This window comes from Xenopus laevis, chromosome 9_10L, assembly GCF_017654675.1.
Source record: "Xenopus laevis strain J_2021 chromosome 9_10L, Xenopus_laevis_v10.1, whole genome shotgun sequence".
NCBI lineage: Eukaryota > Metazoa > Chordata > Amphibia > Anura > Pipidae > Xenopus > Xenopus laevis.
The window spans coordinates 86,997,163-87,012,655 of record NC_054387.1 but is presented as its reverse complement, the minus strand read 5'-3'; the positions used below and the strand labels follow the sequence as shown (position 1 = coordinate 87,012,655).

At 36.4% G+C, this 15,493-nt stretch overlaps 1 protein-coding gene across 2 annotated transcripts in view; it reads left to right on the top strand.

The window, feature by feature from the left end:
• fam207a.L (family with sequence similarity 207 member A L homeolog) overlaps positions 1-15,493 on the top strand; it is a 71,185-nt gene that overhangs the window by 44,285 nt on the left and 11,407 nt on the right. The window contains exons 3-5 of one of the 2 annotated variants that reach the window (XM_018234344.2): positions 8,799-8,861; positions 11,338-11,406; positions 12,560-13,012. In XM_018234344.2, the coding sequence (XP_018089833.1) occupies positions 8,799-8,861; positions 11,338-11,406; positions 12,560-12,798 (371 nt within the window). In that variant the 3' untranslated portion in view covers positions 12,799-13,012. Of the gene's footprint in view, positions 1-8,798; positions 8,862-11,337; positions 11,407-12,559; positions 13,013-13,938; positions 14,102-15,493 lie in introns of those variants that run through there. The other variant, NM_001092427.1, reaches the window with a different exon arrangement.

Genomic DNA, 15,493 nt, shown 5'->3' with positions numbered 1-15,493 from the left:
TTCTGACTTTTCACAACTTTGTTTGGAGTTTTCTTATGGATTCACCTGTATGTAAAATAATAATATTCGATCTTACTGAAAGGAAAAAAAACTTGAATTTTTCCACTTTAAAGCTTCTTTCACAACCCTGAGATAAATTCTTCTCTCATGCATTCAACATTCTAAGAGACAGTTTAGTTACAGTGTATAACCCCTTTGTCAGAGAGAATGGAATATTCATGAAAATAGAGACACTTAATTATCAATTGCAGTTGTCCAAGTACAGTAAATTACAAGCCAATGTGAGAAGAGATGAGAGTATTTGATAAATAATGTAGACTCTGCAGGCTCCGGCTCCTGATTTCCAGTCTGGCTGATGACGACAGTTGTCTGTTATCACAGGATTTTGGGGCACATGCCAATTCAGCCTGCCGTTCTCCTTTTCCTTCTTTAGTCTCAGCAGAAGACTACGCTTCCATAAAGGCTGTCCTTGTAGCAGTTAACTGCTTCACTGAATAAGGATTTCCTAGTCTGCTTTCCAAACGCATCTCAATGCAGAGCTATATAAATAGCACAAAGGGTCAGCAGCACTTGGAGGACTTGTTACAAGCCTGTTATTTGTTATAATAAACATTTTATATTGCTTAAAGCCAAACCTTGCAACTTTAAATATTAATATTCATCATGAAATAATGACACTATTGTTTCAGAAGATTAAAATAGTTACTGGTTGACAAAAATCAAAAGCATTTTTGTGATTAATATTAGAGTATAGTGCCATTTTTCATGGACTATTGACAATGTAGAGTGTGGGGGAAAGCTCACTTTGTTTAACCTTCACATCCTGCTGCTGATGGGTTAAGGCCATAACCTGCCTATTTCAAAGATTATCATGACAAATGAGGACATTCACTGCTCCACTAATCAATTACCAGCCGTCCTCATGTCCTTAGCGAGACTGATAAATATATACAGACCCTAAAGGCACGAGAGGGGATGTCAGGTAACAAGCACAATGGGGCCATCATGTACTGTATGCAGCTTAAACCAAAATTCGCTTAAATACAATAAAAAACTGCTCTGGTTTTCAGCCATGTCCTTGAAATGCTCCTGAGAGAAGCTAAAAATCTGCAGCTTCCCTGAAGGCTGTACAATTTCCCTGCTGGTAGATAAACCAATTCAGTCCATCCGGGTTGCAAACCGAGTACTTTGCATGCAGTCAGCATTTGTTTGGAAAGCCATGACTTGCGCATTTCTTTTCAGTTTCAACGGCTGGCTTTTTTCCCAATTAGGAAAAAAAAATGCCACTTAATAAGATTTAATTTTTACAAACCTTGACCGAAGTAATAGTGATGCTCTGTTTGTTAGAGGGACCATATAATATAATTAAATATCCTTTTTATTGCATCAGTTGCTAAACAAGACTAACGTGCTCATTGCTGACAGAGGCTCCGTAGCACTGCTGCTAAAAGAAAAAATGTACAGTTAGGTCCATAAATATTTCGACAGACTCTTTTTTTCTAATTTTGGTTCTGTACATTACCGCAATGAATGTTAAATGAAACAACTCCGATGCAGTTGAACTGCAGACTTTCAGATTTAATTCAGTGGGTTGAACAAAAAGATTGCATAAAAATGTGAGGAACTAAAGCCTTTTTTTAATTTTTTTATTTATTTTTTTTAAACAATCCGTTAATTTATATATATTATCCAGAATGCTTGAGACCTGGGATTTTCTGGATAATGGATCTTTTTGTAATTTGGATCTTAGTCGCTTTTCTACTAGAAAATCATATAAACATTAAATAAGCCCAATAGACTAGTGTTGCTTCTAATAAGGATTAATGATATCTTCGTTTAGCTCAAGTAAAAGAGAGTTTTATTTTTACAGAGAAAAAATAAATCATTTTTAAAAACTTGGATTATTTGGATATAATTGAGTCTAAGGGAGACAGCTTTCCTTAATTCTTAGCTTTTTGGATAAAGGGTTTCTGGATAATGGATAACCTGTACTGGAAAAAGGTAAATAAGGCCTGATAAAGCATAGAACAATTAAATAAACCCCTTTGGATAGAATATAGCATCTTATTTTTACATATTTTCCAATAAAACTATAGACAACCTATGACTGCAAAGTTTGTTTTTACTATATTTGTATAAATAATTTTTTTTACTTATATTGGCAGAGATGTTTTCTGTAAGCTTTAATAGAACCGTTGTATTTTTCAAGAAAGGGTATTCATAAACACAAGGGACACACAATAAACTGTACATTGTATAGATCATGTTAAGTTAAAAAAGATCAATTTACTTACAAATAAGCTATTTAGTCTTAAAAACCTACTCCTAAATCGGCAGTGGTTCAGAAATGAGCACCGTAATGCAAAATCTGCTTCAGATTATTCAAATGAAGTAATATTGAAAACAGATATAAACCATATGGTCTACTAATCCTTTAAAACACACTATATAACTCATGATCTTTAATACTTACAAAAGCTTTATGTCTGTTTCAAGCATTTAAGCAATTTTACTGTTTCATCTTCGGCGGTCTTGGATGTTCTGTTTCTGAAATTTATCATCCTGATGCATGTTTTGCAGCATTTTACATTAATTTATACTGCACAGGGGTCTTACAATAATTTAAAATTCTAGGCTTACAGAACCAAAATAGGATTAAAGGGCCTTGCTCACAGGAGCTTGCAATATACTTAACCTTACCTAAAATTTATTGCCCCACTTGCTTGTTTTGCACCAATTACAAAACTAAATATGTTATAAAATGGGGTTTTCCACCCAGTTCCTCCAGATTTCCTTGACTGTCGGTCAACCTAAACTTAACCTGTATAAGGAAGTTTGAGCAGCAGCAGACAGACTGTCAAATGGCAGGCATGAAAGTGGAAGTACAATCGGTACAAAATATAAAACAGAATTATAAAAGTGAAAAAGTTGTGTTCTATAAAGGTCTGTACACTTTTTTTATAGTGATTTTATGACCACAAAGGAACATGAAAGGAAGGCAGCTAAGTGATCCTCTAACTAGAACCTAGAATATGTGACCTGTATAGAAATAATGTTTTTTTTTTTTCCAGGGTATTGAATTATAAATTATGAATATAATTTAGAAACTATATGATCAAAACTAATTCTTAACCAACAGATGATATAAGTGACCTGTTAAAATCACTTTGATTTTGCAGGCAAAGGAGTATCCAGATCTGAGGGAATTAGGTTCTGGCTAATGATGTTAGGTCAATTTATTATTTTGCAAGGAACCTGAAATTTTCAGACCCCATATAATGTACTTGTCAGGCACACCTGAGAGGGAACACATGCAGAATTGTAGTTTACAACCATCTGTATCAGAATCCGAGTCAACCCTCTGTATCTCCACCTCCTACTACAGTAATCCCTATACCTTTTCTGATGGATGCCCTGCATTTTTAATTGAAGTGTGCTTAGCTAGAAAATATGAAAGTTACATATAATAAAGCGACAGGTGGGTTGTATAGGATTATGTGTAACAGGTCATAACATTCAATCAGATGTTTATTTCCTTTATTTTACTATTCTAACAAATCCAATATGAGGGTATACTGTATGTGGAAACCTGAGCTTTCATCAATAAATTATTGGGTTTATTTACTTGTAGGGAGTGGGCAGGATGGACTCCAGGTACCCACTACAAGGTATCTACCGTTGCTGGCTTGATCCTGGTGTCTTGAGTCCTTTAAGTTCCTTTTATTCAGCCTCACACTTTTGTGAAGTTCTACACTTTTTCCCCTCCTCCCTTACCTAAAAATGACTTTCCTTAAAGCAAGGAAACGTTGGTACAGGACTGAGAAACCATCAACTAAAAGTAACAGTAGCTAAAAATTACTTTTTCTGTGCTATGACTGAATTGAATCGGAGGATTTCCTGTTTATAGATGATCATGTTGTTGTCAGTGAGCTACTTTAAAGTGATTTCCTTTATCTTAACATATTTTTTCTATGTTGCAAGAACAATAAGGTTTATATAACACATGGTATTTTCTCAGAGAAAATGCCAATCTGCCCTGATCTGCTCTCTGTTGTTGGAGCATTGACAGGAGCTCTGTCTGCCTGTCTCACATGGGGCCATTGAGACATGCAGACGGAGCTCCTGTCCTGTAATGTTTTTGGTCTGAGAGTTGCCCCAATTCACTTCCAGTTCAGGCTCACTGAACACAGGATGGAATGGGGCATATTGGGGTTTTCTCCACTACCACAGAAAAATGCCAAATATGACAAATCTTAGTCTTGGTGCATGCTGGGCATTTTGATTGTTGTTTAAAGATTTGAGTACAAAAATGCAGGGAAGCCCATGGCATAAAATGCAATGATTTGAGGATTATTCCACAAGTTGGAGTTTCAGTATATTGTACAGATCGGAAAAACAATTCAGTGCACTGTGCATTTTTAAATTCTGCCTCCTTTTCTGATACATACATACATACATACATACATGAATTATGGAGCTCATTGCCTGCACAAGCATACCTTCTTCTATCTGATACCATTATATCATTTTGGCTAGACCCCCAACTTGACCAGGACATGTACCACTGGCCATGCCTTCTGTCAGCGTTCACCAAACCTCATTCCCTGTGTAATACGCCATTACACACATTACATTCCACCAAAAAATAATTTGATGTAATGAACAAAAATGTGATTCTTCAATCTTGCAATATACATTAACTGATTCATTTTGGTTTTATAGTAAAGAGGGTGTGTCCCTTTCTAATCTTTACGCTGCTAATTTTGACTCTTGAAACAATGTAGGCACAGAATTTCAGTATTGGCTAGAGCAGCTAGCTTTGGCAACATTGTCTTTGCACTCAGAACCATTATTGTAGAATTAATAGATATTATTTCAGATGCAATTACATTTACAGACACTAATAAAATAATTACAAAATGTTTTTAATATTGTGTAATAATTGCTAATAATCTCATAATTTAGGTTGGCGTTCCCCCTTTTCATTTTCAACAATTTCCAACCTGTGGTTTGGATGGTTTCTGAAGGTAAAAACGGGAATGCAAGAAATTCCCCAATGAAACATTTTTTTTGCTGAGTTAAAATAATGGTGTATGAGACTGTTCTAAAAATATGATACCAATGCTATAATACCTTCCAATTTAAACAAAGAGAGTTACCTGACACATCTTCTTTCATCAGCAGTGTTATCTTGTGATTTTCACACCTTCGCTAATTATTCATCTTTTGCAACTGAACTATTTCTGCTTCTGCTCAGTAAAACGCGGGACATTTACTATTCTCTTCATATTTACCAGCTGATATGAATTGAGCGCACTTCAATTTAATTTGCTGTTAGAGGCTTTGGATATCTTTTAAAGGCACACACTGAAGAGCAGGAACATTTGGAAGCTGTGTTTGTTGCTGAAATGAACCCAGATGTTTGTGGTTTTCCTCTCTCTGGGTATCTGTGCAAGCATTCAACATTTCATTCCTAGTAATATGCCCTATCTAATATATCACAAGCTGACACAAGGTATTTCAACCACTTAACATTATTTCTCCACAAGGTTATGAGACTGATAAAGACGTTTGCTGTCACTTAATGCTTAATAACAGTGTATTGTAGAAACACTCAGGTGTTTAATGCAATATGGCAACAGTCAAATTGACACGATGATGAAGTTGAGTCCAAGCGTAGTACTTATAATAATCTGACTCCTAGCGGTAGCAGTACAAATCCTACAGCCCGTAAGTCTGGCCTAATAATAATCAAGACTCCTACATTTGATGCACCTAGCACACCTGTCCAGTGAATCTTTTTATATGCTTTTGCTTCACTCTTGATAGGCAAGTCTAATGTAGCAATCTAAAAGGTGGGAAAAAACCCCACTATTGGCGCCCCTTTCACTTTGAATAGGAATTGTCTAAAAGGGCTTCTGCAGTCAAATGGCAGACACTTAATCATTTAAAAATGTGGTACTGAGTTATAGGTGGAGACATGAAAAACTATGTATACTGAACTGTTGGTTTAATAACCCAGAATAAAGCATGGGAAGAAACACATTCATGGTCTCAACCAGCTTTAAAGATAAACAGAAGCCTGATACACCCATATTTCTCCTGCATGGGCATGAAGCCATTTTTATTGTAAATTATAACCATGAAGAAGACATTAGCTGAATGCATATTAGAATTTTATAATTATTACCATGAATCTATATAGCATACTTGTATAAATTATCCAGCAATAACAATGTGACATACTGGTCTGAACTAAACTTGTCAGCCCAACTCCAATGAATGTCTAGATATTTTAATATGGCCCTTTAATATGGGGCAAATAGTGTATGTTGAAATAAACTCTCACACAAAAGTCCTAGAAGTCATATTAGCATTAAAAGTTCTAGAGTAATGATGTGCTGTTCAGCCTGAAACCTTATTTTGCCACCACTCCCTGACCTTGCCACACCATTCCCACCTTATCAATATTCCCTTGTACAAGGAAATGAAATCAATACAAATAATGGTTGTGTTTTTATCCAGAGAACTGGACAATTATTGATCCATTATGGTTAAAGAAAATCAAAAAAGGTCCATTAATGCTGGAGGAACCCCTTGCACTTCTGCATGTATCAACCCATAGACATTGTCAGTTGCAATCTCTCCAAGGACTTCTTGTCAGTTTGCTTCTTAAAGGAGAATTGGCCAGCTGCTTCTTCAGACTAACTAATGTTGTGTCACTATTTCCTACTGAAAGTTGCCTGAGGGGATCATGCCTTTTGGTAATAGAACCCAGGGAGAAAAAGTGCAAACATTTTTTATATAATGCAGAAAGTACTTTTTTTTTTTTTTTACTTTTTGGATGAGAATTACAATTTGACCTTGGATATATCTGCCCCTGTATGATGGCTGTCATGTTAGTAAATCTTTTTGATGTTAGGGATAGTATTTCATAGTGAAACTCTCCATTGTTGTGAGTAGATACAGATATAATTCAACACGGTCGTACAAGAACGCAGTTAACCTACACTTTTTGTTAAGCAGCCAACTGGATAAATAGGCTGGGCAAAATAAAAAATGTTTCTCATATAGTTTAGTTAGGCAAAAATGTAATCAATAAAGGCTGGAGTGACTGGATGTATAACAGAACAGAATACAACTTCCTGCTTTTCAGCTCTCTTACTCTGAGTTAGTCAGTGACTTGAAGGGGGACCACATGGGACATAACTGTTCAGTGAGTTTGCAATTGATCCTCAGCATTCAGCTCAGGTTCAAAAGCAACAGCCCATGTGCCCCCCTTCAAGTCACAGATTGGTTACTGCTTGGTCACCAGGGCAACCAGAGCTGAAAAGCAGGAAGTAGTGTTCTGTTCTGTTAGACATCCAGTCACTCCAGCCTTTATACAGTACAATACATTTTTGCCTAACTATATTCTAAGCATTTTTTATTTTGCACAGCCTATCCATTTACCCATTTTTTATTTTTATGCTGAACAATTCCTTTAACCATTGTATGGTTCTGTCCGCTGCCTTGTCCCATGCAGCACCTGAAAACAGAAATAAATGAACTGGAAACATTACCGTATTACTTTAGCATGATTATTTTATTTCCTTGAAGATGTTTTTTTAATGTTTTGGACAAAATACTTTTAATAAATCATCAAATATTTGTACAAATGAAGAATCTCCATTGATATATTTCCCTTAACGTATGTAGTATATTTTAATAGCATCCATAATGTACTCTCTCTCGCAGCTTGTATCCTTCAGGCCCACCTTCAGTTTATTTTCCTATGTCTGGTTCCTCTGCCTGTTGGATTTGGTTTGAAAATTGCTCTATGGATTTCTCTGATGTGCTATGGGAATCTCTCATCTGTGTCAGTTTATTAAATCTGCTGTTAGAACAAGCAATAAAGAAATGTGCCAGAGGGTTCAGAAATTATTATCCTTGACATTCCATTTTAATAACAATGGTTTTCATGAAAAAAGCTGGAATGGATAACCGGTATGAATACCCCAAGCTCAAGGTTTTTGCTAAAGCAAGTGATCTCACTGTCCAAGATATGTTAGTTTCAGCAAGGGTGCCAAAAAGTCACGTATACAGTGTCTCTTTCAGCCAGTTGTATTTTTTTGTTAAAAATCAAACCTTAAAATGAATTTTTACTAAAAAGCACTGTTTGCGCAGGAGCAGTAACCCTAAGCAACCAATAAGATGTTTGCTTTTAAACAGGTTACCAGTAAATGCTCCCTGCTGATAGGTTGCTATGGGTTGCTATGGGTTACTGCTCCTGGGCAAACATAGTGCCTTTCATTATATAACCCCATGTGATATGTAAGCAATATGAGAATTCAATGGTTTTATTAAACCTTTGTTGAAAACGTACTAGTTTTTTGTATATTATTTAGCATTCTAGTTCTAGTCTACCTTGACTTCCTGAATTCTAAACCGTGTCTGTCTAATGTACATTATCCCACAAGAAATTTCATTTTAGGAGCTTATTCACCAAAAAAGTGTTTTCCTGGACACGCTTCTTCCTCCTCTAACCTTAATGGCCTGTTTATTGCTGCTCCATTATTGTAAGCTTCAGTTTTTTAGCATGTCATGGGTAGCCCTGACCAAAGGTTGGACCTCCAAGGCTGTTTTGGTAAATTTCCAACAACCACTGCTATCAGGTTTTGGTAAGAATATGCCATACATAAAATAGGGCTTTTTTCTACGTATATACAGTCTGGAAGAGAATACAAATTTGTTAGCTTCTACTGTAACCATTAAACCATTATCGTATTTAACTTAGCTTTGTCTCTCTCGTGTTTCAGAAGAGAAGATACTTGTGCCAAAAAAGGAAAAAGCTAAGCAAAGACGGGAACGATGGCTGCAAAGTATGTATGGTCACCATACACAAACAAATAAAAAGTGTGTTCATTGTGTGTGTATCTCTGCCATTGAATTCTACATGACCCCGACAGGTTTTAGCTGGAGTATTTTGGGATTCAGGCTTTTAGCAGCTTCGGGGCATAATAAATGTCGAAAAATTTGAGTTTATTTTTTTCTCCAAAAATGAGTTTTTACTGAAACTACCCTTGAAAACTCGAAATTTTCAGGAAAAACACAACTCGTCCTTTAATATAATCCTTTCATAAATAACCCTCTAAATCTCTCAACAAAACATTTATGAAACACAAAGTGATGCCAGTAATGTACACCTACAGTATACACAGCTGATTAGTGTGGGCATCAGAATAAACATGAATATGGATAAGTTGCTGTTGCTATTTTTTCTGCCTCCTCTCTCCATGAAGTGCCATAAAGTCCTGTGAGCATTCCCAAGAGAAATTAAAACATATACTGTTTAGATTATGAATGCATTTTACTTAGATGAAATCATGGATGAAATATTCTGATTTTTATATCAGCCTTTGTGTAAAAGGTAATCTTGTCTGTTTCAGTCATCCAACCAGAAGAATGCAGCTGCCAATATAGCTATGACATGAATACATGTATCCTATAAATTCATTCATGCTATCTATTGTTCATCCAAGAATTCACATTAGAGTAAAATACAGTGCTGAATTTATCAGTCAGTATTTCCATTATTTCATTGCATATAATGGATGCTTTTAGATTACTAACCACCTTGTTATGAGGTGCAAGCTGAGCTGAAACCAGTTCTTTTACAGTGATGTTTGGATAAATTCCTGTATAAAAAAAAATCTACAGTTTGCCAAAGCAGTTATCTATTGTTTTGTGCCAGTCAATAGTAAAGTATCAGGGAATCATTGTTTTAATGTTTCTGCATTGTTGACCGTATCAATATAACTCCATCTCAAACTGTTTTTTGTTTTATGTCAGACATCATGTGCCTAAAGTTGCGGCACTGGCTCATTATGCATATGCGTGTACCGCAACATGGCCACCTACTCCAGGAGCTCCCTCCTGGTGCCGTCGGTCCAGAGCTTGAGGGGGCAAATTTTTTTTTAAAAAAAAACGATTGTACCCCCCAACGGGAGTGTAGACTCCGTTAGTCCGCACCCCTGGTAGGGTGAAAACAAAGAGTGACCGGTGCCATTTAACTCCATTATAATTTTTAATGATACCACAATGCTGAAATGTCATAATATCTTGTACATTTGCCCCCAGTCTTTGACAAGGGAAACAACATGTTTATAACTCTGGGGGAACACACATAAGACATATAGCACAAACAGATTTAGTAGACTATGCCTCCCATTTACATGTTTATGCCTGCTTTTCTTGAAAACAGTCACTTTTAAATGTTACCCTTTTTAAAAGACTACAGTGTTGCACCTGGACAAGCAAGCACATAAATTGAGATTAATGGTTTATTGTTGGTTCTGTACATGTGGAAAGGAAGCCATGTAAAACCTGGCAATAATAAATGCTTGCTGAATAAACATGTATTGTGCAGTTTTTTTTTTTTTAATGACTTTTTAATTTTTCCATTTTATATTCTTAATATTCTGGATTAATAGTCCATAGCTTCTATGCTGCAGCTTGCACCTTTAGTCTTGCCAAAGATGTCCCTGTTTTATTAGCTGGCTAGTCACAACTTCACTTATGTCCCACAGCACTCTGTCCAATGTAGGTGGCTAGATGGGGCATGGCATTCACTTGTTTTCACCTGGCAACAACCCAAATGATTTAATATAATGATAAAGGGCCTGATAAATGGAGCCATAATTTTAAGTTGTTCTAGCAGGAACAACACAGTTATAGCTTTTGTCTGTGCTTTCCAGATACCATAAGAGTATGGGACAGATTCTCTAACTTCGAGTGAAGGATTCGAATTAAAAAAACTTTGAATTTCAAAGTGTTTTTTGGGCTACTTCGACCATCGAATGGGCTACTACGACCTTAGACTACGACTTCGAATCGAACTATTCAAACTAAAAATCGTTCGACCATTCGATAGTCGAAGTACTGTCTCTTTAAGAAAAAACTTCGACCCCCTAGTTCGCCATCTAAAAGCTACCGAACTCAATGTTAGCCTATGGGGAAGGTCCCCATAGGCTTTCCTAAGTTTTTTTGATCGAAGGATATTCCTTCGATCGTTGGATTAAAATCCTTCGAATCGTTCGATTCTAAGGATTTTATCGTTCGATCGAAGGAATAATCCTTTGATCGTTCGAACGCACTATTTGCGCTAAAATCCTTTGACTTCGATATTCGAATTAATTAACCCTCGTTATTCGACCCTTTGTGAATCGGCCCCCAAGCATTGGTAAGTACTAAGCACAATTCGAAGGGAGAATAAATGGTATTTTTGCTCTTTATCCACCTCCTGCTTAGCATATTTTAGCTGATTTATTTGCTACTTAATCATCTTTTTACTCCCAGGTTTCCAGCCATGGAATATTTTTGCAGAAGTCTTCAACATAATAAATCTTTCATTAAATAATCCCTGGAGTATCCTTTAAGTGGAAAAAGTTATATTATTTATGGCTCCAGCTGAATGACTGTAATTCAACAATGCTGTTAAAGTTGATGTGAATATTGAATAGAGATAAGCCTTAGAAATGGCTTCTATAAACTGCAGTCTCCGATTTACTTTCAGAGAGCATTTTTATTGTTATCTTCAGTCTTCCATAGTCACATTTGGAGCCATTCTACTTGCATAAGAAAGTCTTTAGTGAGGGCTATCATCTTCTTTTGGTTAAAACCAGTGCTGACAAGTTTTAGGGAGAGATGTAGTATGCAAACTAAAATCTGTGTGCTCATACTACATATTTTCAATAAAAGTTCTAATATACAGAGTCATAGACAGAGAGTGATTTTTGCACTTGGGGAGGCTAATTAAGCACTGGTCTCTAAAATTTGCTTTATGTCATGATACTGATATTCCAAATACATGAAGCCAACTTTTTGTCTAGAATACATAAGCAAAGGCCATTTATAAAACATGACCTTGGAACAGAAAATATGATTGATAATTCACTATATAACCTTCATTTGAGAGCTGTGTACAGCACTTTTAAGTGCTATTTCTGTAAAATATTTTGTAATCGAAAAAAAGACCATTGCAAATGTTAGCGTCCTTTTTGAAGTATTACAGACCAACAACTTCCTTGCACAATTTGTGACCAATGGCTTTTGCAAGCATTCACAGTGTATGTAATAAATTATGCAATCACAAAGCATATATTGCGATGAAATATTTAACGAAACTCTAGAGCAGGTGTTAACACTAACCTTTGCTTAGCAATGTAATATTCGCCAGGAAATAATTTTTCATTGCGAGCAACTCTAAACATTCACAAAAATGCCATTTCAAACATGCTTGTGATTTTTAATTACATTCCCCCTAAAGAGTTTACTTCCTATGGGAAGGTTTAATTATACATGCTTGCTGCTTTACAGTACAATTGCATATTCTGCCGTCACAGCATAGATAACCATGTGCAGTAAGTAACTGATAAAACGCTAGCCATAGCAGCTGGACTATTGCAAAGTTATAGTGGGGATGGTAATTTACTCCACTTCAGCACTATATTTCTGTTGCTCTTTGGCATGTGCCTTGTTTCTTTTGGTGCCTGGTTTCCCTCAACTTAAGCTCAAACAGGTTCAATTAAAATCAATGCTTTCAGTTTTTTATTAAACCACTGTATAATATCAGTGCCAAAAACCAGTACAGTGTATAACAAGTACAGTTCAAACAGCAAATACAGGTTCTTATCTTCTCCAGCAACAGTATATAAAGATTATGTAGGTATGGATATCTTATCTAGAGACACAATATACAGAAAGCAGTACATTACAATAAGGCCATCTCCATTACAAGAGTCTATTTTAGGCTACTAAATACATTCTTTTTCATTTCCTTTTCTTTGTACAAAATAGCACCATGTACTTGTCCGTAATTAACCTGCATAATTCCTATTGGTAGCATAACAATCCTATTGGGTATATTTACTTTTTAAATGTTTTTAGGAGACTTAAGGTATAATGACAGAGAAACCCCTTATCTGTAAAATCTCAGGTCCCAACTTTGTTAGAAAAGCACACCATTATTTTCAGCTCTTGCCTTTAAAGCATTTATTGCAGCAGAAAAGCGGCACAAGCTTTCGGGGACAACTCCTTCCTCAGGTGCATGCTGAGGAAGGGGTTGTCCACGAAAACTTGTGCCACTTTTCTGCTGCAATAAATACTTTAAAGGCAAGAACCGAAAACAATGGTGTGCTTCATTTCCCTTTTCTAGAAAAGTTCTTACAGACAGGAAGTACACCTATAATTCTCACACATCCAGCATTATTATATAAGCTAAGGGGGTCCGCAAGATTTTGCCAAATTTTTATCTCCCTTTGAAAACACTTATTCTTCAGAGGACCCACCAACTCACAGAAATGGGTTGCCACTTGCCGTGTTACTGACAGGGGAAAAAGTTAAAAATGTAGGATGGTTTTTATTTTTTCCAGAAAAGTTGGCAAACCTTTAACACAAACCTCCATATCATCCAATTAAGATTCATCAAGGTGTGATTTCAATAATGAGATGGAGCAGACAAGAACTATGATAAGCTTAGCACTGGCTCTACATATTGTAAAATTAAAGGCCCTTATTAAAAAGTTATACATTTTGAATAATCATTCCTCTGTTGCTGCTCTTCAGAGACTAGCATTCTACACATTTTCTCACAACGTTGCCCTTTTTGAACTGAGATTAGGAAGATTTGAAAAAGAACATCCCTGACAACTGCACATATGTATTTTATTTAATAAACCTTTGTATACTTTCACCCTATCTCTTCTATTAATGCCAGTATGATATTTGTGCATTTCATGAGGAAATACTTTATTCTTATCACAATTTATTTGCTATTTTGTGAAGTGTGATATTTTATTGCATTGCTTGTTTACTGAGGCAAGGTATTTTCATACTGTATTTTTGGGTAGATGAAGTAGTGGCTTTCTCTAATCTGCAATGTGATTTTATTTTCTAAAGAAATTGAAACCCTGGCCCTAGCCCAACAAGCCAAGAAAGCCCAAGCTAAAAGGAAAGCTACTCCTGTAGTTGGAGACATGAGACCACTCGTTGATGCACTTCCTGAACTGTCAGAACTGACCGCTGTTCGCAAACCTAGGGCACCAAGAAAGCAGCCCAAATGGTTAGTAGTGTAAATGACTTTCAATATATCTTTAGCTTTCCATTCATCTTACTGTACCTGGGTTATTTTATGGGATTTTCAATTTTTCTAATTACACCATCATTTCGATAACAGTACTAGTAATTATTCTTATCACAATTTATTTGCTATTTTGTTAAGTATGACATTTTATTGTATTGCTTGTTTACTAAGGCAAGACCTTTTCAAACTGTATTTTTGGGTAGTATAATGGTATGGCCCTATTACTTCATGACTTCATATTGGCTTTAGTCCCCAAAATATGGCACTATAAGCCAGCATTTCATATCACAGTGGCCCTCAAATTTGATAGCAGATTGTGGTATTAGCATTTAGGGAATGAGGGAAGGCACTGAGGGCTTTGCTGCCATTTTACTTACCTCTTATATATCCCATGCTTGGGCTTGGACCTGCACAGGTAGGTAAAGTTTACAATTAGCTTTCCTGGTAATGGCAGTGTGGTCTCTGGGCCAGTGCATTTCTTTTCTAGAATAAAAAGACTTTCTTGCCAGATAAAACAGCACAATGTCCGATTATAACTAAGATGCTACAGTTCTACCATTGAGTCACTGCTGCACCACCAACAGAGGTCTAGCTAGGCATGCAAGCAACCTGGAACACAGGCCTACGATAAATAAATAATAGTTGTACATAATATGTGGAACACCCTACTCACTTTCTTTTGTTGCACCATGCTCTCTTCTTTCCCTTCTATTTTTGTTTGTCTTTTCTCCTCCTTCTTTCAGTAATTTTTGTTTTTAATCCTCCATTTTGTCTGCCGTGGAGGTCACTGCTGTAAGAAGACATGACACAGAGCACTGGTACAGAGCCATTGGCATCTTCTTTCATGCTGCATGATAGGATTCCGATCAGTGTGCTGTAAATCCCAGTACAGCGGCATGGGGATTACATGCAAGGTTCAAATTTTAATTTTTTTTTTTTTTATTAAAAATGGGGTCTATGGGAGATGGCCTTTCCGTAATTCGGAGCTTTCTGGATAACCGGTTTAATGGGTTTCCGGGTAGCGGATCCCATACCTGTGTGTGTATATATACTCGAGTATTTACTTAATAGTGATACAAACCTGTTTTGGGCTCTTAAATAAAGATGTAAACGGGTAAATAACTGGCAGAGGATTATTCAGAAAGCCTTTGCACGCAACAGCTGTTTATTATCAAATTTGAAAGAAGGTTGCTATCTTGCTATTACTGCTTGATCTTGGGATGGAGCTGGCGGTCCGCCGCTAGGCGAGTTACCGTCTGTCCCAGTCCTGCATCTTGGTGCCTCCCTTGACTGAATGTCCCGATGGCCTGAAGCATTTACTTAAAAAAATTAGTGTTCCAAGCAGGCCGCTTGGTTCACCTACATAAACCT